Here is a 26294-nt window from a genome sequence, read left to right as displayed (position 1 = left end):
GGACTCGGCACACATCCCTGAGTGGAGCCGGTGTTGAGGCTGAGTGCTGAGGACAGATGTGTCCCTACTTTGACTCTCTGCGGGCGATCACTGAGGAAGTCCTTGATCCAGAGACAGGAGGAGTGTAGGAGGCCGAGGTCGTGTAGTTTGGTTACCAGCCTGGCAGGGACGATGGTGTTAAAAGCTGAGCTAAAATCAATAAAAAGAAGCCTGACGTAGCCATCCTTTTGTTCAAAGTGAGTTAGGGTTGTATGGAGGGCTATGGCTATGGCATCTTCTGTTTATCTGTTCTTCCCGTATGCAAACTGGTGGAGATTGAATGTGGCTGGGAGTCCTCTTGTGACACTTCGAGATGACTGGAGTAAGAGCCACTGGGCGGAAATCGTTAGGCTAGCTAGACACATGAACAGGTTGGTGGTGCACCTGGGGCCTCACAGTCACCCAGCCGTCCTGTTTCCCCGGCTGCTCGGGGCCTGCCAGGGACGGCTGCAGCTCACAGAGGAACACGTTCATCAGCTGGCACATTATCTGCTTACCCACAGCGATAAATCGGCTCCCCGTGTTTTGGTTGCAGTATCTAGTAGTTCTACGTATTGACAATGCTGTCTCCAGATGTTCTCGGCCTTGTTCAGAATTCCCACCTCACCAGCAGTAACCTTCAGCTCCCACCTGCATGAAAACCTTGGATTAACACTGCTCTCCTCTCTTCTTAGAAACCCGCTTCCGGTGACCACTACTCCCAGTGCTTCCCTTCTATCCAAAGATCTAAACCAGTACAGAGTCCAACACTCTGTACCAGCCTAGTCCGCCTGTCACACTTTCATACTCACACATTTTATTCTGTGTATGCTAGTCTGCTGAAACGTTAGCCCTGCTCCAGCTTCACTTTACAATGCCAGAGCACTGAGCAAAGAAATCTTTATCTTTCTTTATGTTGCTTACCCAAAATGGACAACGTGGACTTTATGAAGGAGGAAACAAGATCAGGAAAGTCCAATTCTAAAGAAAAACTGCAGTTAAACATGAATTCAGTAGATTTGTTTCATAGTAAAACAAATCTACTGATTTGTTTTATTATTTCACTTTCATTTCTCATGTGAGAATTGAAAGTGGATCAGCTGTGCTGCCACAGTGCTGATCACGCTACTTCTTTCCACTCTGTTCATTTCCTCATTTCCCAAACTTGGACTGTTTTATTAGACAGAAATGATGAACACATAAAACTTTAAACACATAATCAGTAATGTTTGAACCCTTCTTTGTTTATTTAACGCTTGTTATTTTTCCTTTTCAGTATAACTCACAATAATCATCGTCAGTCATTCCACTACAATCCTTAATAGCTGCCCATGATTTTTGATGACGATCAGTCACGTGTGTTGATATTGTGACTATAATCACATGTCTGCTGTGTATTTAAATGTGGATGTTTCTGTGTGAGATCAGCAGCCGTCCAGCAAACCTCATCCAGCCGACCACGTCTGCACACACGTAAGTCTGCCACCATTCACTCGGCGTCCTCATTTCACTCTTTATTTTACTCTGGTGAAAATTATCTCCCAACACTTTAGTATCATCTTATTAATTAAAGGTGGTAATAAGCTATTTTTTCCCATATGTTCCTCTGGGTTCAGTTTAATGGTTTCAGGCTCAGAGTGAAGACTGTAATATCATAAAAACACACGAATACTGTGATTGTGTGCAGATTGTTCTGTTGGCATTTTTTCCTTTTAAAGAGCTTCTTAGTTGGCGCTGTTGCCATTATTACATACTATCCTGATTCCCCTTGTTAAAACCTTTTTATATCTGGATTGACTCTTGATTCGTTCAACTCTGTTTGGTGCAGGAACCCATAATGTCCTTCATCGCTGAGCTCCAAGTGTCTTTGAACAAAGCCGATGAGTTTGCGCTCCGTGAACAAGGCTTCAAGAAAATCTTTGTTAATCTGAACGAAGGAGCCGGGGGAAACTTCGTCTACCTCTGGTACAAAAAAGGCGATCATGCAATTACCAGGATTCAGATTTCCTTCAACGATGAGATGTCCACGGGTCTGTCCAGTGCAGGGTTCAAAAAGATCGACAAAAACCTGAACGAGGGAGCATGTGGAGGCTCTGTCTACCTGTGGTACTACAAAGGTTCCTTAAAGTACGATGTTCCCATCAGGAAACTCGATGTCTCTGTACAAGCAGGAGATGAACCCTACAAGTATAAACTGGGCTGGGAGAGACTGGCCTGTGACCTGAACCATGGCGCTGGAGGAAACTGGATCTATCTGTGGTTGAAGAGAGAGAACCCCACCTACATCTGTGACATCAAGGCCACTGCTAAATTTGAGGAAGATGACGACAACTTCAATGATGGCTACATCCGGGTGGATGAAGACACCAACAGGGGAGCAGGAGGGCCCTACATCTTCATCTGGTACCGTCAAACCACAGACCCCAAGGACGCCATCAGTGAGCTGGAAATCTCCTCCAGTGATGTCAAGCAAAAGAGCCTCCAAGACCAAGGCTATGAAATCGTGAACCAGGATCTGAACGAGGGCACCGAAGGAAAGGAGGTGTTCCTGTGGTACAAGAAAGACAGCGGCAGCGCTCCCATCAAGGCCGTCACCGTGCTCGCCGACCCAGCGGCTAAGCAGGCGTATGACAATGACGGGCTCAAAGTGAACCCAGAAAACCTCAACACAGGCAACCCAAGAGCTGCTCCCGTGTACCTGTGCTATCATCAGTGAGCACGCTCACTGAGCAGAAACCCAGAGGTCTGATGATGTTTTTTTTCTTTAATGATGTTCAATCACTGTGATCTCAGAGGTTTGTCTCCACCAGCGATCATTGATCCTCCAACCAATCTGATTGATTAGCTCTGTATCACTTTATTCTGTTTATTGTCTCTCTTTCAATAAAGTCTGTTTAGCATCTGAAATCTCTCTGTGTCGTGTGTCAAAGCTTCATCTGTTGCTTGTTAGCAGAGTAAGGTGAGCTCAGCAGGATCAATACATGACTTCATTTAGCAGAAACCTGAGTTCACACTGAACCTCGCAGTAATCACAGCAGTAGATACGTCCTCTTTGGACTCAGGTTCATCGTGACCAATCAAACAGGACATATGAGGAGGGCCTCCATATGTCCTGTGTAGAAAAATGCTCAGCAGTATCTGAGCCGAAGGCACGACGGCGTCGCACAGGTGGAACCCGTTTAACAGCAGGACTACGAGGAACAACTTGGTCAGAGAATACAGCATCCTCGACATGTAAGTTACAGACAGATAACCCGTATGATAACACCAAAGATACTGTGGCACCCTTAACAAGCTGAATGAGATTAAAAGAGTTCACTAAGTCCCAGGAGCTTCTCTGGGTAACACAGGTGGATATTAAAATCACTGAGCAGCAGGATCTGGTCGTATCGTGATGCACAGTCAGCTAGGAAGTCACTCAGATAAAAAATCCTTATTATATCTAAGAGGCCGGTAAACTACTGCACACAGCAGCAAAGGGGAGTTCACAGAAACAGAGCTGAAAGCTGGTGCAGCGTGTCGATGAGGATAGCTGCTTAACGTCGAAGTGGGCTTTAAAAACAGCAGCTAACCCTCCGCTGCGACAAGAAGCTCTCAGAGCACTAAAACATGCACAGCCAGCTGGCAGTTCAGAAAAGGTGCTTAACTCACCGGGTGATGTGCAGGTTTCAGTTAGACAGAGGAAATCCAATGCATGGGAAGAAAAGAAATCCTTCAAAATACAGGTCTTATTTGCGGGGAGCTGGGTCAGAGACTTCCACGACAGCGACAACCCGATCCACCGGCCGAAGGTTTGATCGATCTGCTCCCCGCCAGTGAAAGGGTGATGGTGGAGGTTCAGAGTTTTGTATGCCCAGGGGGTTCAGAGGGGAGAGGTGGATGCAGGTCTGGAGTTGGTGTGAGAGAGAGTTCAGCATCCTGACAGCCTGATGGATGAAGCTGTCTCTCAGTCTGCTGGTTCTGGCCTCGAGGCTCTTCAGTCTCCTTCCTGATGGCAGCAAACTGAAGAAGCTGTTGGACGGATGGGTGGAGTCACCTGTGATGCAGAGAGCTTTCAGGTGAGACGGGTGCAGTAGATGTCCTGGAGGGAGGGAACAGAGGTACCCACGATCCTCTCTGCTGCTCTCACTACCCGTTGTAGCTGTTTCCAGCAGCACCCAGGAGCCACACCACACAGTGATGCAGCTGTGAGGATGCTCTCCACGGTGCCTCTGTAGAAGCTGCTCATAGTGGAGGTTGATGCTCTCGCTGTCCTCAGTTTGCAGAGGAAGTAGAGTCGCTGTTGGGCTTTGCTGACCAGGAGAGATGTGCAGGAACTTGGTGCTGCCTACCCTCCACAGCAACACCATTGATGGTTAGTGGGGTGTGCAGAGTGTGAGTTCTCCTGAAGTCTGTGATGATCTCCTTAGTCTTCTCCACATTCAGGGACAGGTTGTTGTTGCTGAACCACTTGGCCAGATGTTTAACTTCAGTCCTGTAGTAGGCCTCATCGTTGTTGCTGATGTGACCTACCACAGCTGTGTCGGCTGCAAACTTGATGAAAAGGTTGGAGCTGTGTGATGGTGTGCAGTCAGTATGTGAACTGAAACGGGTCCAGGTTGGAGGGAAGAAATGTCTCGATTAACCGTTCAAAGCTTCATCCGAGCAAATCAAAATGTATTTATATAGCACATTTAAAAACAACAATGTCGATCAAAGTGCTTCACAAACTAAGAGCGAGTAAAATAATTTACCATTTCACTCGCTGGGCCCACGCCCTCATTTTAGGTTTGACAGCGTTTTAGTAGGTAATGCTTTGACATCGATTGAGCTGCGGTTTCGGGAAGGCCTCGATGGGGACTGGCGACGGCTCCCGGGCCTGGCAGATCCCCGTGTGCTAAATAGGAGTGAAGAAGTTAAAGAATTGAGAACAAGGAGGGAGGGGCACGTAAACAAGAATGAACCGCTTGCAGAACTGGGGGCACCTATATAGATGACAACCGGAAGGAGCGTGTTTGGAGGCGTGGCCCTGCTCCTGAAATTCCCATACATAATCTCCAACACAAACATAGCACAAATGATAATCAACCAGCTTAAGTCAAGGCCAAAGTAAAAAGAAGAGTCTTTAAGTGAGATAAAAGACTGAATAGACTCAGAAGAGCGAATGGCAGTAAGATTGTTCCACAGTCTAGGTGCTGCAATAGCAAAGGCACAATCACCTCTGTTTCAGCCTAGACTTAGGCTGCATTAAGAGCATCTGATTAGAGGATCTTAGTGCTAAAACCGGAGTCATATGATCATGCATTCTGGCAGCTGATAAAAGGCGTGCAGCAGCGTTCTGTACTAATGCAAACGGTAGAGAGAGGAGTGACGGAGGCCAAAAAAAGGGAGTTACAGCAGTCTAGTCTCGAAGTAATGAATGCACGAATCAGCTTCTCAAGGTCCTTGGGGGAAAGAAAAGGCTTGGCTTTAGAAATCTGACGTAGCTGATAGAAACTTGATTTAACCACTGTGGATACTTGTTTCTCTAATTTGAAGGAGCTATCCAAGAATCCCTCTGAGTCTCTAGAGAGGTAGCTAGCAGAGGGCCAAGGGTATCAGTTAGCTGGTTCAGAGGGATACGGCTGTAGATTTATGGCTGTCAAAGACAATAACTTCAGCTTTACTCTCATTCAAAGTGAGAGAGTTTTGAGATTACCAGACTCTGACATCATTAAGACAATTAAACAATGTGTGCAATGGATCTGTGACATTCAAGTTCAAAGGAAAATATATTTGAATGTCATTGGCAAACAATGGAAAGAAATGTTACATTTTTTGAAAATAGTGATGGAGGCGAGTGCGACCGGACGGTAGTCGTTAAAGCAGGAGTGAGACGACTTCTTCGGTACAGGAATGATTTGAGGGATGTGGGAACGACAGCCTGGCTCATTGATGTACGACCATGCAGCGTTTAAAGCGTGGAAGTAATCACATTACTTTGAGTTTGATTCCGTAAAAATAACAGAAACAGCGTCCACTGTTCACTCTGTGTGGGAAGAAAACTTCTTTCTACAGCAAAAAATTAAACTTCTAATCTGAGCGAGCAGCGAGCACGCTGCCAGGGGAACGTGACACTCACAGAGAAACCCACAGATCCTCCCACTGACATGACCGCTGTGGGCAAACCTCCACCCGCCCCACTCCTGCTAAACAGCTGACAATACATTTAAGAGCTGCTGAGTCTTTGATTTTATTCATTTCTTCTGTTTTACTTGCATCTGTTTGACAGAGCGGGTTCCAAAAAACATGATTTTATTTTATGCTGGAATATGCAGAACACAGGTTTCAGTGTTAAACACGTTTCTTCAGTCAGAGCATTTAGTTTTTGCTGGATGCATAAAGTTAACAGATTAAAACAAGTTTTAAAAAGAGACTTTTTATATGATGATTATGCAGAATAAATAGAACTGGGCTGAAGGGTCTGTTGCTTTATTACATATTCAGGTGGAGTATCATGTTTTTTAAAAGTAACTAAGTAATAACGTAACTAATTACTTTTGAAAGTAATCAAGAAAGTAACAGGATTACATTCTTGAAGAAGTAATTAATAATTAGTAACTAATTACTTCTTTCAAGTAACTTGACCAACACTGTATATATGAGATACAGATATACATAATTACTCCCCACTCGCCCCTGCGGGCGGTCTATGCTCCAAACTCGGTCCTCTACCAGAGGTCTGGGAGCTTGAGGGTCCTGCAGTATCTTAGCTGTTCCCAGGACTGCGCTCTTCTGGACAGAGATCGCCGATGTTGTTCCTGGGATCTGCTGGAGCCACTCGCCTAGCTTGGGAGTCACCGCACCTAGTGCTCCGATTACCACGGGGACCACCGTCACCTTCACATCTTCTCGAGCTCTTCTCTGAGCCCTTGGTATTTCTCCAGCTTCTCGTGTTCCTTCTTCCTGATGTTGCTGTCATTGGGAACCGCTACATCGATCACTACGACCGTCTTCTTCTGTTTGTCTACCACCACTATGTCCGGTTGGTTAGCCACCACCATTTTGTCCGTCTGTCTCTGGAAGTCCCACAGGATCTTAGCTCGGTCATTCTCCACCACCCTTGGGGGCGTCTCCCATAACCATTTAATATGGAGGGCCAGGAGTCCCAAAATTAATCAAACACATCATTAAATAGTCTTTTAAATGTGTCATGAATTTAAATTGTAAATCAGTAATTTATTCAATGTTCAGTTCATTTTTATTTCGAACATATACATTCACCAACAGTCCATAACATCATTCCATTCAGCTGTTTGAAAAGCAGTAGGCAGACGTATATACTTATTTATATTTATACTTATTTAGCCCCCCCTTAGGTTTACGTCTTAATCATTTCCTCGCCATCCTATTTAAATTTGAACAAGTGTATCAAATTAATAGAATTGTAATTTAATCATTCATATATTTAATAATTTATTTCCAGTTTTTTTTATTCCCATGAATAAATAAATATACTGAACATTAATTTGCAGAGTTTTGATCAGTGTGAGATTTGCTGCATTTGGCTGTTTAAAAATATTTAAACAGCAAATTAAAAACAAATTGTCCCAAACTGGCTTAAACGACACAGCTGGGGGAGTCTGGATCAGAGCTCACAGACCGCAGAGAGGCGTGGTCAGAACTCCTCCTCTTTACTGCGGCACAGCCACAGACCATCCCGACACCGCGCTCACACAGGACGCCGTCAGGAAACTGCAGAAGAAGAAAAACAGGACGTTTGCTGAACATGGGAATAAAACTGTTTCGGTCACGTGACCCAACCTGCTCAGTCAGCTGTCTGGTCACGTGACGTTCTGGGATCAGACGAACGCTTCGGTCGGTCTTTGTCACGGCGCCCCGCTCTGAGAACACACTGCCTGGCGGGGGCGCTACAATTCGGCCTTTTGTTCACATCATCTCCCAGAAGACCCGCCCACCCTGTGACATCACCACACGCTCACATCAAACCTCACCTTTGTGGCTGAGGCGCCACCGATGACATCACAGCTCAGGATCCAATCAGAGAGCAGAGCCACCTGCAAGAACACAAACTGATGATTAGATTCTAGCCGTGGACGCCGTGGAAGTCGTGGACGCCACGTGCCGCCTGGATCAGAGTACGCTTCAGTCCGGTTTTGTCACGGCCCCTCCCCTCTGTGAACAGACTGCTGTGGGAGGGGCTTCAGTCGGCCTTTTATTACATCACTTCCAGGCAGAGCGACATTTGACGGTGGAGGTTTTTAGTGTTTTTGGGTGAACTGGCCCTTTAAAGAAGTCAGATTTAAGAGGAGTCAGAAACATTGGTTCATTGATTATTGACAATCGTATTATTGGTTTCATGTAAACACTGAGGACGAGCAGACTCCCCGGCTCTTGCTTCGTTTCCTGCTCTCAGCTGAGTGAGGTGGACCCTGTAGAGCAGCAGGGTCATGTGACACACCTCAGTCTGAGCATGTCCCAGAATCCCACCCACCTGCTCACCTGTGCCGATGTCACAGCGGCTCTCGGTCCGTTTTCCCAGCATGCATCATTCACAGACACGGAACTTCAGCTGTAATGACTTCAGGTAAAACCACCTGCTGCCCCCTGCTGGCCGGAGCCTCCATTACAGTCTGCAGAGTCAGCAAAGAAAAACTGAAATTAAACGTTCGGAGTCTCAAAGGCATTCAAACATGAATAAAGCCCCGCCCCCTCACAGTTATTACACTTTATTTTCTTACTAGTCTTCATTTAGAGTTTCAGCTTCAGCAGGTTTCCAGAGTGGCTTTTCATTCGTTTGTCTTTTTTCCAATATCACTGTATTTATGACAAACGCCAGATTTATGAAACGCAGCAAAGATATTCGAACACAATAAACACGTCCATAAAGGAATTTTATCAAATTAACAAATAAAAAACAATAAATGTAGTTTAGCTGAGTCCACAACATGGTTACAGTTGCTAGGGAGCTACAGTGTTGGTGTTTGTGACGGCGAAGCCTGAGACGCTGAGGCAGAACTGCACCTGACAGGTTCAAGGTTCTTTATTTGTCACATGCATAGTTATACAAGTATAACACACAGTGAAATGTAGCCTGACACGCTCCTCGACATGTGCAAAAATGGGGGGGGGGGTAGAGGAAGAACATACATACATATACACACACACACACACATATACATATATATATATATATACACACACACACACACACTGGGTGAATGTGCAGTAGTAGCAGCAAGCAGGTGAATTCTGTACATTAATATGAATAGACATCTGACTATTTTACAGCAGCTCCACAGCCACACCTGCTGGACACCTTCGCTACTGTCACATCTGGATTACAGTACACTGTGACACAGAGACCCACGGGGTCCTTTTTAGATCTGTAACCATCAATAATTCTGATCAGCAGTCTCCAAAACACCTGCTGAAGGCTGAGCCTCAGTGAAGTGCGGTAACATCGCAAGGCTGATCTCTTTCAGGAAACTCGCCTCTCCGTCAGCCTCCACTCAAGCCGTCTGTCTCCCAGCACCGGACGGGTAATCTGGCATACCGGGCGGATTACCCGCTGTGAGCCGGACAGCCCGTTGGTTCATTTCCATTACTGACGCTGGACTGAAGAACAGAGATCAGGGCGGGAGAAGCGACGGACAAACAACGCTGAACTGTGACAGTAGGGCTGGGCCATATCATACCGCTCACGGTAACACCGGTATAATGTTGGGCAACGATAAGAACATGAAATATGGCGATAGAATATGGGTAAAAAGCGCATGCGCAGTGCCTGTGTTTTCATACGCACACGGCGGAAAAAGCATGGCGGCGACGCAGAGTGAGAAGAGCGAAAGCGGATCGTTGAATGAAACGATGAACCAGAACTGGTTTGTAAATGGTAAGTGTATTTATATAGCGCTTTACATGTCCAGTCATCCACCCATTCACACACACATTCACACACTGGTGATGGCAGCTACATTGTAGCCACAGCCACCCTGGGGTGCACTGACAGAGGCGAGGCTGCCGGACACTGGCGCCACCAGGCCCTCTGACCACCACCAGTAGGCAACGGGGAAGTGTCTTGCCCAAGGACACAACGACCGAGACTGTCCAAGCCGGGGCTCGAACCGGCAACCTTCCGATTACAAGGCGAACGCCCAACTCTTGAGCCACGATCGCCCGCACATGCATTTGTAAAAATGCTGCAGCTTCACTGGTGTGGAACTGGTTTAGCTTTCGTCCGTCAGATAACCAACAAAGCACAGTTTTTGGTAGCGCATGCTAGCGGGCCGTCGTTATTACCGTGTTGTTTGGAAAATACGGCACACTTAAAATCTGAAAAATCGACAGTGCAGCTTATAATCCCGTGTGCCTTATGTATGAACTCTGGTTGTGTTTACTGACCTCGAAACAATTTTATGTACACGGCGCTCGAAAATCTGTCAGATGTTTCAGTGCGACTTTGCTAAGCTACGAAGCCGCACCACTTGATGGATTGTCGGAGCATTACGGCTACCGTAGGTGGAGCCTTGCAGAATGATACGTACTGTGCTTCAAAATAATATAGACTATGTGCACGTTAGCATATGCTACTTCCGGTGCGGAAACTCCTGTGGGGAGCTTTGTTTCCGGTGTCGTATTCGCGCCTTGTTTATGGTTCAAAACAAGTTAAGCAAATGAATGAATCAAGCGGCGATTTACATTTCTATAGATGTCTTGGGCATTTACCCAATATATCTGTAAATGATGTTCATCGACTTGTCGATATTTTTCCCCCGAGCCTCAGAGCAAAAGAGAAAAGGGATTCAAATGTTATATTTCTCAGCTGTCCCTCGTTTATCGCGGGTGTTATGTTCTAAAAATAACCAGCGATAGGTGAAATCAAGTAGCCAATTTTATTTTTTGACGGTGCAAAACATTTGGTGGACATCGTGGACATACAGTACTGCACTGCAGAGTCACACTGCTTGCGATCGATGCAGCGATTCTGTACTGTACAGGAGAGACGTCACGGAGGAGATCGTCTGCAGCGATCAGGACGCAGGACACAATGTGACGTAAAAAATAAGCATGCAAACTTGCACTAAAAAAAAATCTGTGAAACAGCGAGGTGAAAGGTGAACCGCGTTATAGCGAGGGACCACTGTAATTTTGAAGGTAAGTCACAACATACCCTTCGTACATACCAATGTATAGAAACCCTTACCAGCAATCATTCATTTTTTGTGTGGCTTTTTTCACGGTTTGTTAACATGCTGTGTAGGTGTGTACTTGACTAGCTGATCTCGACATAACGGGGAAACATCTGGTTTGACTATTCTTCACCTGTAGTTTGAATGCTGAACATTTGCCTGTTTAAATCATGAGACCAGTCACTATACAGAGATGTGCTTCTGAATGTGGATGATGTGTCTTCTGCTGCAGTGATGCAGTTCTGCTTGTGTTGAGTGATGTAAACAACTGATCGATCTAAACTCTTTAAACGTCAAAATTGATCATTAGATTTTTTATGACACAACAGCGGTGAGTGTTCCCACCTTCTGCTCTTTGTAACTTAACGCGATCTTTCCGTTTTCGAGTTTTGGACATGATATCTTCGCAGTAGCGATTGACCGCAAAGTAAAGCTACCGGAAATGCACAACCCCACATCCGGTCTCAAACCAGGAAGTTAGCATTTTCTCGTGCACAGGGTCTATTACCGTATTGTGTGTGTATAACCTCTTTTTAAGTCTTCTGGATATTATACATGGTTATGCTGAGGATATGTCGGCCGGTTTCCACTGGAAATGCCTTTTCGTTAAACTGTCAGCGAGGAATTTGCACTGTTACATTTTTATATAACTTTAATGCAAATAAAAAACAGCTGCTTGATTAAGTGAATATACATTGATGGTTTTTGCACTAATAAAGTTGTGGAGTTGTAAAGTATTTTGTCCAGTGTCAATTATATCGTCAGTTATATCGTTATCGCACATTTTCAAATGTATATCGTGATAAATATTTTATCTGCCCTGCTCTGCACTATGTGACAGCAGGGTGGGACGCGGTGACCGTGGGCCACAGGTGGAGCCGCACAGCAGCTGTTGTAGATCCACGCACGGTCACTGAGACATAAACACGACACTTACACAACGACACTAAAGCGACCGGAAGGATTATTTATGATGTAGCGCCGAGTCTGTGAATGACGTCACGCATGTCCTGACTTACATCATTTAAATCGACTGCAGAATATTCACCAACACGAGCAGAGAAATAAAACACACAGAAACACCGGAAGTGGGTCCTGGGAACCCTACGGCTCACCTGGTCGCCCTGCGGACACGTCCGCGTGGAGCGTCCCGTCGGGTCCCGGTCCACGTCTCAGGCGCACGTGGAGCTCGGATCATGACTGATTATTGAAGACTGATCTGATAAGAAGCCTCGAGTCCGGTCCGCCGACCAATCAGCGTCCACCACCCCGGCTGCTCGAAATTTATTGGTGGATGGAAAACAACGACACGGTGCGTTACCGCCACCGGCTGGCGCGGAGTGTGAACTGCAGCCCTCAGACAAGCCAAACATAAGGCTCGGGGGCCAGAATCCAGCCCACTGGACAGGGTTGGGAGATGTGACGCACCACGGGGAGCGTACGCCCGCTGTGCTCCGGGCACAAACTCACATTTTGATCTAAAATGCTCTGTTCCCAGCTCTGTTCTGGGATGCACCCTGGACCCAGTGCAGGTGGTGGGAGACAGAAGGACTCTGGCCAAAATACCATCTCTGATGGACAGAGTCTCCCAGCCCATGCATGTAAATGTTGCTGAACTGCAGAGCTCCTTCAGTGACAGACTGCTGCATCCTCGATGCATGAAGGAACGTTTCCGCAGGTCCTTCCTCCCTGCAGCTGTCAGACTGTGCAATCAGACCTGCTCCCAACAATCATAGATGTTCACATCTGCGCTGTAACTGCAATAAGTTAATTAACCGATTCGCACTGCAACCTGGTTTGCCTCTTATCTGTAGTTATTTTTATTTAATTTAATAACTGCACAGTACTCTCTGTATATAGTAACGATTGTCTTTAATGTAAATATGTAAGAAAAAATGTTTCTGTTCCGTGTACTGTTTGTTTGTATATGTGTCTTTCTGGCTGCTGTTACAACTAGGGCTGAACGATATATCGCATTTGCGATAATATCGCGACATGATCAAGTGCAATTTTCTAACCGCAAAGGCTGCGATTATACTCTGTTTACGTGACATGCGCGAGTAAAACATGTGATATGATCAAACGAGATTGTCTAACCACAGAGGCTGCACTCTGGTCACGTGACACGGGGAGCAAAGTTTTGCCTCGGGTTCAACAGAACCAGAGCCTGCGGGGATGCTAGTACCAAAGAGGAACTGCACATCAGCCGTGTGGGAATATTTTGGGTTTAAAAGAGATGATGTCGCACAGAGTCAGGTACTGTGTAAAACCTGTCTTGGTAGAGTTTCTACATCTCGGGGAAACACTACGAATTTGTACCAGCACCTTAAGACTCAGCACAAAACAGAGTATGATAGATGTATGGCTAAAAAATCTAGTAGTGTGCAGAATAAACCTAGTAACGTTACTCGGCAAGGATCACTGACCGAACTGTTTGAAGGTGTTACGCCATATGAACGCACTTCAAAACGGCACGTGGAAATCACCAAAGCAGTAACCCACTGCATCGCGAAAGACATGATGCCCGTCAATACGGTGACCAAGCCTGGGTTCAATAATTTGGTAACTACACTGGATAAGAGGTACAGAATGCCCTCCCGCACGTATTTCAGTCAGACTGCAATACCCGAGCTACATATGCAATGTAGGCGGAGGGTTGCAGCGGAGTTAAAGGCTGTTGAGTTTTTTGCGGCGACAACAGACATGTGGTCAAGCCGTACAGCAGAACCCTATCAAAGTCTGACGGTGCATTACATTACCGAAGACCTCCACCTCGAAGCTCGCAGCCTACAAACGGCCTACTTCCCCGAAGACCACACAGGGGAAAACATTGCTGCTGGCCTGAGAGAGGGGCTTGCGTGTTGGGATCTCCCTGAAGACAACCTTGTCTGCATAACGACGGACAACGCGTCAAATATGGTGAAAGCAGCACAGCTGAACGAATGGACCAGGCTCCAGTGTTTCGGACACAGATTACATCTTGCTATTGGTAAGTTACTGCCGTGAGAGAGAGAGAGAGTGTGTGCGTGCGTGTGCATGCATGTATGCGCGAGCCTGTGTATCACTCTCTCCCACAAACACACCACACTATTATTTATCTTGTTCTTTACTGCTGTTAATTCTAGATATGTTATGTCAACCCCACACTGATGTACCCACCTCTTCTTATGTATTTTCTTTTTTGTTTTTGTCTTATGGTCTTATGTTCTTGTATGTCATGATGTATGTAACAATAGCTTTGGCAACACTGTTCCCATAGTCATGCTAATAAAGCAACTTTGAATTTGAGAGAGAGAGAGAAATGGTGAAACCTTGCATCATAACTGCAATTGTATGTCTAACACTAATTTTACTTTTTACTTTATTTTTTTTTCCCTCCAGAAAATGCAATCAAAGATGGTAGAGTATCAAGAGCAATTGGGCTGTGCAAGAAGTTGGTGGGGCACTTCTCGCACAGTTGGAAGAAAAAGGCAGCACTCACTGAGGCACAGAAGGAGCTTAAGCTTCCTGAGCACTCTCTCATTACTGAGTGCCCTACAAGATGGGGGTCCAAAGAGAAAATGATTGCCAGAGTGCTGGAACAGATGAAAGCCATATCGCAGGTATTGACAGGTGACCGACATGCACGCTCCCTCATCCCAACCTGGCAGGATGCTGAAGTGTTGGAGTCCATTCATAAGGCACTGCATCCTCTCTCCGAATTTACTGATGCTCTTTCTGGAGAAGAGTATGTGAGCATCTCCTACCTCAAGCCAGTTCTCCATCTTCTGGCAACATCAGTCTTGGCTGAAGATGCTGAGGACACTGATCTGACTAGATCAATTAAAACCAAGGTCCTGGCATACCTCAACGACAAGTATAGTGACCTCAACACCCAGGAGCTTTTGGATGTTGCGTCGTTCATGGACCCTAGGTTCAAAACGCAATACATCAGTGCAGACAACCTTCCTGCCATTAAGGCCCGACTGAAGACAGAAATGGTGGAATCGGCTAGACGTACACATAATCAGGTAAATCCTTGAAAATTATATTTCCACAAACACATAATATTTATATATAAGCTAACTGCAAAACTAATGTCTCTGTTCCCATCTGGCAGGAGAAGAGGTCTCGCACTGAAACTGCTCAAAATTCTCCAAGTGCACAGGCCTCTGGGGGAAAGGCAAAGAAGACTCTTGGTAGTCTTTTTAAAACCAGTGCGGCCTCTTCAGCTTTGCCTCTGCCACTTGAAGATGTCGTGGAGGCAGAGTTGAATAGTTACCTGTTGACCCCTGTCATTGACGGAGAGGATGATCCCTTAGCCTGGTGGAAGGTGCACAACATTCACTTTCCACGACTGTGCAAGATGGCCCGCAAATATCTGTGTGTGCCAGCCACAAGTGCCCCCTCAGAGCGTCTGTTCAGCACTGGAGGGAATATAGTGACCTGCACTCGCTCATCCTTAAAGCCAGCAAAAGTAGATATGCTGGTCTTCCTAGCAAAAAACCTGTGAGCTAGGATGATTATGGCTAGCTGAGCCATACTCATTGTGCACTTTAGTTTGTGCTGTGTTGCTGTTACTTACTGCAGATAATCAAGATGTTCAGCCAGTTTTAATTTAAAGGCGTGTTTGTGTGTGTTTATACAATTGCTATTATGTTTGCACTTTATGTGTAATGTTACTGACTGCAGAGATCAGTAAGATGTGTGTATTTTTTATTTATTAGTTTTATTTATTTAATATTATTTTTTAATTTAATGACTGTCTAGTAGTTCACAGATGTCGAAAAACTGAGTGTGGTAAAGCCACTGATTTTTTTATGTATATTTCTGCAATCGGCACATTGTACTGACTTTCATTTTAATGTTTACACCAGGGTTCCTTGTCAGCACTTTATGCTCAGATGTTTGTAAGCTAAAAATAAACTATTGTGTATGTTCAAATATACTGTTGTGATTGAAGAAGTTAAATAAAAATGTCAGTCATCAATTCATGCATCACCTCATGTCATCATAACAGAGGTCTGTCTTCCAGGAAAGAACAGTTTAAAATTAATGTAATATAGTATTGGCCATACTATATGATGTATTGCTTGTCTTTGTTTAATAATACAGAAGACAAAGACCTTAAAAAATAATCGCATATCGCATCGCAATCGCAATATTGGGGCAAAAAAATCGCAATTAGATTATTTTCCATAATCGTTCAGCCCTAGTTACAACCAAATTTCCCCTTGTGGGACGATTAAAGGATTATTCTAAAATCTGACAAAATCATAAAATTAGAGAAGAAAAGGTTATATTCTTTATATTTTTAAACCCACCAACACGTTTAACGAATCATTTTTTTGAAATACAAAAATGAACGTATGCACAAATTCTGGAGCCTATCCTGGCTCTGCGAGGGCGAGAGGCGGGGTCCACCGAAGGCGTCCGCTGTGCACCAACTCCAACACTTCCTCACACGTACTGCGATGATGATAAGCTGGACTCTGCAGGCTTGATGTGAAGCCAGTGAGCCACATGACCTCGGGGTCAGTGTGTCTGCCAAACAAAGATTTACATTTTAAATGAAGGTTTTCCACATAAATGAGTTAAAACTACAAATTTGACCCTTTTGAATGATTTTTCTTTCCTTCATAAGTCCAGAAAACTTTCAGGGCTGAAAAACTGCAAACACTTTTACACCCACTGCAAAACTCACAGTGTTGTTGATGCAGTGATCATCAGTATGAGGACACATATCACAGTTTGATGTCTTTGACTTAGAGGAAAAATGCATTGTGGGTAAATTTTCAACGTGGAGCCTGTGGGACAGGTGTGCGTTAACCTGATACCAGGATGGTCTCCTGGCTGGGACTTTCAGTCTTATGTGGAAACAGCCTGTGATTTGGTGCACTGGTGTATAGATATGGTGTTTCTTGTGGTGGTTAGCTGTGGCAGGAAGTCAGCATGAGTTCTGTGGAAAGTGGCGAGTGGGTCAGGGTACCGAGTAATACGCTCACTTTTTCCTAAGAATCCTTCGGGTCACATGATCAGTGTCGGGTATATAAAGGCTGCGTTTCTGTGAGGTCAGAAGCTCTCAGCCAATCAGACACCGTCTGCACGGTACAACTCCTCCCTCAGCACGCGGGATCTACACCCATCTTAGTTTAGTACTTTTCAGTGTTTTTAGGATCTGACTGAAGCTTTAATCCTACTCACAGCACTTTGATCTGTATTTTAATGGGATTATAGACCCTGGCTCCATTCACATTAACAGCTCTGACTCTTATTATTACAGCTTATTGGAGTTCTGTCAGTGTTTCCTGTTAGAAGTTCACATTTCTGTCACGATATCGCTTTAAAACTCTGTCTGCGCACAAATCTTTCAACTCAGTTTGATGCAGAATCCCAGAAAGTCCCACATCAGTAAAGTGTGTCCGTCTCAGGCCGAGGACAAACGGAACCAAGGACCCCAGGGTCCACTCAGTCCAGGTTCGCAGTGTGCTAGTCCACCCAGAAGCTGTGAAGAAGAGTATAAAAAGGCTGTGCCAGTGAGAGCTGCCATGGTTGTCATGGTAACAGAGCTGAGCATGCTCACTCTGAGCATGCTCACTGAGCAGAAAGCACAGACTCAAGCATCCTGATTTTCTTCAATCCCTGTGATCTCAGAGGTTTGACTCCAGCAGCGATTATCGATCCTATCATCACTCCAATCAATCAATCTGTTTGATTGGCTCTGTTTCAATAAAGTCAAAGCCTTTCATGTGTCAAAGCTTCATCTGAAGCTTGTTAATCCCAATATAAAGTGAGAGAACACTCTCGCTCGTCCCCACAAACCCTCCACACCACATCAGGCACAAAACGAGACCTCGGATCAGGCGAAAAGCAGGAAGCGAAGCCGTCCGTTAACACCGGCACGCCACATCCATCCACTGACATTTTGAAATTCATATAACTCTGTTATAATTCAAACAAAACATTTTCACGACTTTTCCTGAAATGGACTTTTTCATCAAACAGGGAATTTTGAGTTGTGTGTGATCAAAAGAAAAAGATTAAGACCACCTAAAACTGGCCGACATGTCATTTTGACTCCTTAGGAATGGATGTAAAACTATTGCCTAGCAACACTTATCGTTTACACGCATGTTGATATGAAGGCGGCTGTACCATGAGCTAAAGCGAGCAGACATTCATCCTTTTAAGTACCTTAAATAAATGAAGTAAACTTCATTTAAAACCAGTCCTAACTCACAGAGCTCCAGTTCATCTAACATTTTCTTCCATTTCACTTTTACTCACTGCTACATCCTGGACTCTGTTTGGCTGCAGTTCACACTCCACACCAGCAGGTGGCAGTAACACACCATTTCTCATTATTGAACATTATTATTTAATCATTATTAAACATCAGGTCTCTCTGTTGGTACGTATTAGTTGGTCTGCCTGGTTACAGCAGGATGTAAGTTAGCTTAAACGAGTCAACAGTCCCGAGTCAGTCGAACGATCAGAGTCCTCGAAGCGACGCCAGCTCAGTTTAGGCTTTCTGTGTATTTCTCATGGCTTCATCTGTTGTTCTGTTTTCTGTGGCTCATATTTTTCATCCATTCTCTTCCTCTCATCCAGGTCAGGGTCACGGGGGGTGGGGCTAAAACTTTCCCAGGTGCCTGTGGGTACAGGGTACACCCTGGACAGGTCTACCACAGGGCACACACAGACAGACACACACCCAGTCACCTGTTTTATATTGTGTATCATAGTTGGTTTTGTATATGTGGGTAATGATCTGTCTGATCGACTGTATCAGACATCATGCTTTCTCTTATGTACTTGTTCTTGTTTCCTGGTTGTCTCTTTAGCCAATCGTGTTTTTCTCAATGAGACGCAACAAATACGGAAGCTGCACTTCTGCACTGGCGGTGAGGATGTTTCCCTGTTTTATACGAAGTAGAAGCTGCAATCAGCTTTTGGAAAAAGTCACGCATACATCCTTATTTATCCAGGTAAACACTCTGACACGCCCCCTTGGAGCTGGGACATACAAGATGGCATCTTTACCTTATGTTACACTAACGTTGGCGATCAGGATACAGCCGGTTACAACCTGCCAAGATAACCCAGGGTTTGATCTGCGCATTGGGGGGGTGGCGTGTGCCACATTACAAACCTGACACGAGCTCAGCACGAATACATGAATGTTTACAGAACAATGAAACCGCTTCAAATTTGTTTTATCCTATTTTATGTTTTCTGCTTTGACTACTTTTGTCAACAGATGTGCTATATAAATAAACTTGAACTTGCTGCCAACAGGGGAAAAAAAGACTATTGAAGCTCAGCGCACGAAGCCTCCAGAACCTCCCGTTCTCCCCGTAGCGGTCCGAGGGATCCTCCAGGAATGGTGACGCTACGTTCAAGACAGCTGATTGGCCAGCCACCTTCAGAAAACCGACGTTAACCCTGAAGTCACCCGGATCAGCCAAAAAGTCGTCTTCGTGGTGCACACCCCCGATCATCAGAGCGCTTTATTATCACAGAGTTTATGAATCAACATGATGCTCGGCCCTCACACAGTCAGAGTCCACCAATCAGCAGTCAGCATAGCTGGGGCCTTCCAAAATAAAATACCTGCTGACCTCTGATCTCACAGACAGACCTCTCCTGGATGTTTACATGACAACCAGGAGGTCCGAAGGAGTTCAGGACTCTGAGTTCAGGGAGGAGATTTTATCGATGGACTGCAACAGCTGAGACACCAAACGCAGAGTCTCTGCTTCCCCCAGCAGCTGCCTGCAGAGACAGGTGAGACAGACACAGGTGAGACAGACAGGTGACAGGGAGACACAGGTGGGACAGAGACAGGTGAGACAGACACAGGTGAGACAGACAGGTGACAGGGAGACACAGGTGGGACAGAGACAGGTGAGACAGAGACAGGTGAGACAGACAGGTGACAGGGAGACACAGGTGAGACAGACACAGGTGAGACAGACAGGTGACAGGGAGACACAGGTGAGACAGAGACAGGTGAGACAGACAGGTGACAGGGAGACACAGGTGAGACGGAGACAGGTGAGACAGACAGGTGACAGGGAGACACAGGTGAGACGGAGACAGGTGAGACAGACAGGTGACAGGGAGACACAGGTGAGACAGACACAGGTGACACAGAGACAGGTGAGACAGACAGGTGACAGGGAGACACAGGTGAGACAGACACAGGTGACACAGAGACAGGTGAGACAGACACAGGTGACACAGAGACAGGTGAGACAGACACAGGTGAGACAGACAGGTGACAGGGAGACACAGGTGAGACAGACACAGGTGAGACAGACAGGTGACAGGGAGACACAGGTGAGACAGACACAGGTGACACAGGTGAGACAGACACAGGTGACACAGAGACAGGTGAGACAGACACAGGTGAGACAGACAGGTGACAGGGAGACACAGGTGAGACAGACAGGTGAGACAGACAGGTGACAGGGAGACACAGGTGAGACAGACACAGGTGAGACAGACACAGGTAAGACAGAGACAGGTGACAGGGAGAGAGCAGCAGCATTAACAGCTTGGTGTTGTGGCTGATGGCTGTATGTGTCTGCAGGTACTGACCGGATGGAGGAGTGGGCGTGGCTCGCCATCTTGTTCAGGTAGTCGGATGCCACCTGAGCATTTTGCCTCATCGTCATGACGACCTGAGACTCCATCGACTTCAGACCGTTGTTCTCAGCCCGCAGAGAATCCACCTCGGCCTCAAACACACACACACGCGCGCTGATACACACAGCCAGCAGATTATCAATAATCAATGATTCATTCTCCATCTCACCTGCAGCTGCTGTAGCTCCGCCTTCAGTTTGGAAACGGCGTTCTCCGCTTTCACCGCTCGCCTCTAACATGGACAGACGTAGAGTATTTTTACATACAATCACACACACACACACACGCACACACACACACACACACACACGTTCATGCAAACACTGTGTTTGTGTGTACCGTCATCAGGTGGAGGTTCTGCTCCACAGAGTGAACCATGCTCTCCAGGTCCTGGGCCTCCTTCTCCTCCTGACGCCTCCTCTGCAGCAGCTCCTCCGAGAGCTGCGACGCCCTGGGAGACAGAGGCATGCTGGGTAAATGATTGGTCAGCGACATATTGTGGCGCTGTCCTGTGATTGGTTGGTACAAACCTGCGTTCGTTCACTTCGGCTCTCCTCTGCAGCTCCCTGACGGTCCTCCTCAGTGCTGCGTTCTCCTCCTTCAGCTGAGACAGAACAGGAGCTCGTTAACACGCCTGTTCTGCTTTGTCCCACGCTCCCTGAACTAAGCGCTCCGTGGTTGGGTTACCTGCTGCGTCTGGCTGCTCCTGGCACTCCTCCTCCTGCAGAAGTTGGCTGGCTCAGCCATTGAGGTCTCGTCATCTCCTTCATAATTCTCTCCTCCTCCTACTGCACCTCCTCCTGCAGCTGCTTCAGGTTTGGAGGAGAACCTGGTGACACAGGTGAAGGTGACTTCACGGCAGGTGCAGTTTCATCTGCACAGAAGCTGCTCGGACATTTTTACGCCCCGCCCTTCATCAGACTCACCTGGTCTCCTCCTCTTCTTCTTCCTCCTCTGTGCACAGGGAGGAGGTGCTGCCAACGCCTGACTGGAAGCTCCGCCCCCACTCCTCCTCCTCCTGATGAGACAGACAGAGGCTGTGTGAGGCGGGTCGGGTGTATCCTTCGTGGTCCACGCTATCCCAGGATTCACTGCGAATCTGAGGTTGAAGAAATGTTTTGGAAAAAATAGCGGCCTGTCGAAGGGAAGCGGTCCAGAAACGGACGAATGTTAGCATAACGAAGAATCTGAAAACATGTTAAACTCAGCTAACCTTCGGCGAAGTTAGGTGACGTTAGCGATATCTAACATGGCTCGGGTCGTACGAGCTTTGGTCTGTTTGTCGCTGTGAAGCCAAACGTACGTCAACGTTTACACCGAGCAGACGGTTCAGGCTGTAAGCCAAGTGTATTTACGGGGACCAAACATCTGGCCCGTGGACTGTGCTGAGGACACAGACTCAAGCATGCTGCGCTGAAGTTCTCATCCTGTATAAGCTACTAATGATAAGACAGACAGACCGTGTGCTTAGAGGAGAAAACTGTGTTTTCATCTGTTAACAGATATTTGATCAAGTTTTCTGCCTTTGTTGTTAATGGCCACGGTTGAGTCCAGAGTCCGGAGAGAGGAGACGGCACAGAGGCTCTCCACCCCTGATGATACACCGGGACAGTGTGTGAAGAGGAGGAGGAGCCAGCAGCAGCTGAGACATGCAGAGGAGAACAGCTGATCTCTGCAGTCGGTGGAAACACTGAAACAGTTTCTAGATATTTGCAGAAGCATCTCCAACACTAACTGTACCAGCTGCATGCAGGGACCCGCTCGCTGATGTTTGTCCTGCAGGACAGACAGAATACAGGGAACCACACACAGCTCTGATTGATCCACAGTGTATTTAGTTCAACTATTGTTTGTTGCAGTTTTCTCTCCAGTAAATAAATATGCATGCATCAGTTCATGTTGTGTGAAACATACAAAGGATCACATGTTTAAATGTGACTTCAGACTGTGGCTGCAGTTTATTTATATTTGTCTGCGAATCAGTCGCAGGTATTGAATTTGAACTGAAATGTACGAAATTATATTCCATAACCAACACGCTGCTAGTTTCACGCTATCATGGGTAGGCGGAGCCTAAAGAAGCACAGGCTCCCGGTGTGATTGGTCCTTTTGATGGACACTTCAGGTTACACTGTGGCAGCGACAGAAACACTGTTTTTAACTGTCCAGCCGTGGAAATACTGACACCTGTCAGTGGGTTGTTGATGTCGAAGCATGAAGGAGGGGCCTAAGGGAACACCTGTCACCATCTTACAGTGACTGCAGCCATTCCCCAACCCTCTGTGAGTGGGACTCATCAGTGGGTTAGAGTGGGCCCATACTGCTGTGTCAGTCGTTATGCAGATGTCCTGTTTATAAGGTTGGAACCTGCAGTCAGCTGACACTGAAGGAGTCACCTGATGATGATGAGACTCCCACTGAAAACGTCCAGATGAACACAACCAGCTTTTTGGGATTTCCTAACCTGGATGACTGAGCGTGCATCAAGACAAGGCCACGGCTATAGCTGCTGCTGTCGCAGTTGCTAGGCAACAAGAACCGCGTGTCCAGTTTAACAGGTCTGCACTTCTGGTGTTCGTGACCTCGGAAGGACCCGCCCTACGTAGACCGTATCCCCTAACCTCTTTCCCTCGACCCCGGTGAGGAAGAGAAAAGTGGGATTGATTGATGGCTTTTCACCACCTCTTTGTCTGGACAGAGACCGCGAATGCACCGGGAAACAACATGGCGGCGGCGTGTGTCTGTATGTAAACAACAGCTGGTGCTCTGCAGTCACTGTGAGAGAGAAGCTGTGCACTGGGGTTTACATCCACCCCAGAGCTGATGCAGCTAAAGCCACAGAGCACTTCACCAACACTCTGGACAAACTGGAGCAGTTATCACCGGACTCTCCCAAGTTCATCTTGGGTGATTTCAACCACTGTTCCCCTGACAAGTCGCTTAAAGGATACCAACAGTATGTTACATGCAGCACACGTCAGGGGAAGACTCTGGATAAAAGCTACGGCTCTGTACCAGATGCATTTAAAGCCCTACCCCTCCCCCCATCTCGGCTCAGCAGACCACCACACCATCCTGCTGGCCCCTGCTTACGCCCCGGTCATCGAGAGGATTAGAAAGGTCACCAAAAACATCAAGCAGTGGACAGAGGAAAGTATCCTCACCCTACAAGGATGTTTCGAAGCCACTGACTGGGACAGCCTTCTTTCTCCCTCTGATGACATCGACAAACAAGTCAACACGGTGACATCATACATCTCCTTCTGTGTTGACAACATTATCCCTCAAAAACAGTCTCCATCTACCCCGACAACAAACCCTGGATCACCAACGAGCTCAAGGAAATCCTTAATAAAAAAAAGAGGATTTTCTTCACGGCTCTGCACTGATAATAAGGAGGTCAACAGGGAGGTCAAGAGGGCCTGACTCCTCCGCCAGACTTCTGTTTGCTGGTTTCTCATCAGCGTTCAACACTCTGCAGCCTCACATCCTGCCCACTAAACTTTCCACCCGATTTCACCTGGATGATCAGCTAATCCTGTGGATATTGGACTTTTTGACCAACAGGACTCAGAAAGTTCGGGTCAACAGCTCTCTTTCTTCTCTCCGTTCCACCTCCACTGGCTCCCCCCAGGGCTGTGCGCTCTCCCCCCTGCTCTTCATCCTCTACACCGATGACTGCAGATCCACACAGCCCAACTGTCACCTGGTGAAATATGCTGACGACACAGTTTTCCTGTCACTGCTGTCAGGCCCCTCACAACACCACGGCCCACTCTGCAGGAGTTTGTAGAGTGGTGTGACAGCTCCAAACTTGAACTGAACGTGAGCAAAGGTGGTGACCTTCTCCAGCAGGCAGAGGGATCTGGCTGCTTCAGTCACCACCACCATCCACGGGAAGCCAGTGGAGGTAGCTGAGGGGTACAAATACCTGGGAACCATCTTTGACAAACACAGAGGAGATTCTCAGGAGGTGCCACCAACGGCTATACCTCCTTTGGAGTCAGCACACCCATCATGATGACTTTTTACTACGCCTTCCTGGAAAGCATCATGACCTTCTCCATCAGCTGCTGGTTCCAGTCCCTCAGCCTTCATACAGGAACAGACTGCAGCACACTGCATCAGTGTCTGGCGCAGGTTTTCAGCCAACAGGCCTCAGACAGGCAGCCAAAATCATCAACGACCCCTCTCACATTCTTCACCTCGCATTTCAATGGCTCCCCTCTGGGCGACGCCTCCGCTGCATTTCCTGCAGGACTGAGAGGAGGAGGAGCGCCACCTTTGTCCCCAAAGCAGCTCTGCTTTTTAACTCCAGCAGATAAGAACATTTCCCCCACCAGAAACAGAAACTACACTCTTCTTACACTACTGACACTTTACTCACTTTTAGTCACTTTAATTTTAAAACTGTGTATTCTGTGAATTTATTATCTCACTCTTATTGCCTGCTCTTATTGTCCTTATCATCAACGTTATGCTGTTGTTTGTTAATTGCCCCTTGAGGATAAATAAAGTCTTTCTGATGCTGAGACTCGTGTCTGCTTAACGGCGTGACGCCGGATACCCAAAGTGTTGAAACTACAACGAGCAGAAGCTGGACTACAAAACGCACATCTGACTCCACGCTGTGTTGTAACCTCGTTGGTTTGTGGAGGTCGTTCCGAGGAGGAGCAGGTGGGGTCAGATGACGTCACAGAGCATGTGTTGTGTCACTGCAGGCGCTCAGTGTGGGTCTGTGCTCACAGCTGTGACACGCGTGTGTTTGTGATGGAGTCGCTGTTTTCTGCAGATTTTGAGAAACAGCAGCTGAGCTCAGGTCATCTCTGCAGTTTCATGAGAACAGTTACTCAGCAGCATGACGTGGGCTGAACACTCAGCGTGGGGCCGATGGACGGTTTGAGTCTGAGCTGTGAGCCGATTACACGCTCGGCCCACAGCGATCACATCCACGACCGCCACAGCGCAGCGGTTTGAAGTTTGTGTCACTCTTTTAAATATGCACATGTACACGCGTGTCACAGCTGTGAGCACAGACCCACTCTGTGTTTGTGCTCGCTGCCTTACCGGAGGACAGAGGTGCACCTCCAGCTGTGCAGCTCTGACCTCAGTGCGTGCCTGCTCCGGGTCCGGGTCCTGGTTCTTCCAGCGCAGAAACTCTCTGAAGGAGAACGGGTTGAGCTCCTCCGCCTCCTCCTCCACCTCCTCATCTGCACACACAGAACAGCTGGAGCTGTGATGGAGGCTCACATGGCGACTGCAGACCCCCTTTCCCCCCCGCCGACACTCACCGTCTGTGATGATCAGAGTCTTGCCGCCTCTCTGGTTGGACATGTCGGACTCGCAGACAGACACGTGGCTCGCTCCGCCCCCTGACTTCCGTTCACGTATCGATCATAACTATCGATCAGCCTCTGAATCTCCTCTGCGGGACCAAACCAAACCCGGAAACACCAGCCGACGGCTCCCGGTGCA

The 26294-nt window shown here is 46.9% G+C and overlaps 3 protein-coding genes, 1 long non-coding RNA gene and 1 other non-coding gene across 8 annotated transcripts; 2 read left to right on the top strand and 3 right to left on the bottom strand.

The window, feature by feature from the left end:
• Positions 1–1357: 1357 nt before the first annotated feature.
• On the top strand, positions 1358–3008 carry LOC146376971 (uncharacterized). Its single transcript, XM_084946741.1, has 2 exons — positions 1358–1491; positions 1847–3008. The coding sequence occupies exon 2, from the start codon at positions 1856–1858 to the stop codon at positions 2732–2734; it is 879 nt and encodes a 292-aa protein (XP_084802867.1). The 5' UTR covers positions 1358–1491; positions 1847–1855; the 3' UTR covers positions 2735–3008.
• A 4182-nt stretch (positions 3009–7190) lies between these two features.
• Positions 7191–12442, bottom strand: LOC146376969 (uncharacterized). The gene is made up of 4 exons (XR_014801830.1): positions 12305–12442; positions 8500–8630; positions 7992–8054; positions 7191–7731 (listed from the first exon to the last, which is right to left on the bottom strand). It is a non-coding gene; the product is annotated as an uncharacterized LOC146376969 (long non-coding RNA).
• Positions 7832–7943, bottom strand: LOC146376970 (small nucleolar RNA SNORD89). Its single transcript, XR_014801888.1, has one exon. It is a non-coding gene; the product is annotated as a small nucleolar RNA SNORD89 (small nucleolar RNA).
• Positions 12443–13344: 902 nt separating the features above from the next.
• On the top strand, positions 13345–16333 carry LOC146376968 (E3 SUMO-protein ligase ZBED1-like). The gene is made up of 3 exons (XM_084945596.1): positions 13345–14178; positions 14571–15199; positions 15289–16333. Exons 1-3 carry the CDS (start codon positions 13365–13367, stop codon positions 15679–15681), a joined length of 1836 nt encoding a protein of 611 aa, XP_084801722.1. The 5' UTR covers positions 13345–13364; the 3' UTR covers positions 15682–16333.
• A 2189-nt stretch (positions 16334–18522) lies between these two features.
• On the bottom strand, positions 18523–26226 carry entr1 (endosome associated trafficking regulator 1). 4 transcript variants are annotated; one of them, XM_084945598.1, is made up of 9 exons: positions 26111–26226; positions 25887–26029; positions 21746–21837; positions 21507–21648; positions 21350–21423; positions 21159–21270; positions 20989–21051; positions 20772–20911; positions 18523–19943 (listed from the first exon to the last, which is right to left on the bottom strand). In XM_084945598.1, the coding sequence occupies exons 1-9, from the start codon at positions 26151–26153 to the stop codon at positions 19853–19855; spliced, it is 900 nt and encodes a 299-aa protein (XP_084801724.1). In that variant the 5' UTR covers positions 26154–26226; the 3' UTR covers positions 18523–19852. The 4 variants fall into 4 exon arrangements, with proteins under 4 accessions (XP_084801724.1, XP_084801727.1, XP_084801726.1 ...); XM_084945601.1 differs by having other exon boundaries at positions 21746–21954; positions 25926–26029; XM_084945600.1 differs by having other exon boundaries at positions 25938–26029.
• Positions 26227–26294: the final 68 nt, after the last annotated feature.

The sequence above is a fragment of the Perissodus microlepis genome, chromosome 12, assembly GCF_051167445.1.
Source record: "Perissodus microlepis isolate ML-2025 ecotype Zambia chromosome 12, ASM5116744v1, whole genome shotgun sequence".
In the NCBI taxonomy this organism is placed as follows: Eukaryota; Metazoa; Chordata; class Actinopteri; order Cichliformes; family Cichlidae; genus Perissodus; species Perissodus microlepis.
The sequence above is the reverse complement of the archived record's forward strand: the minus strand, read 5'-3'. Positions and strand labels throughout refer to the sequence as shown.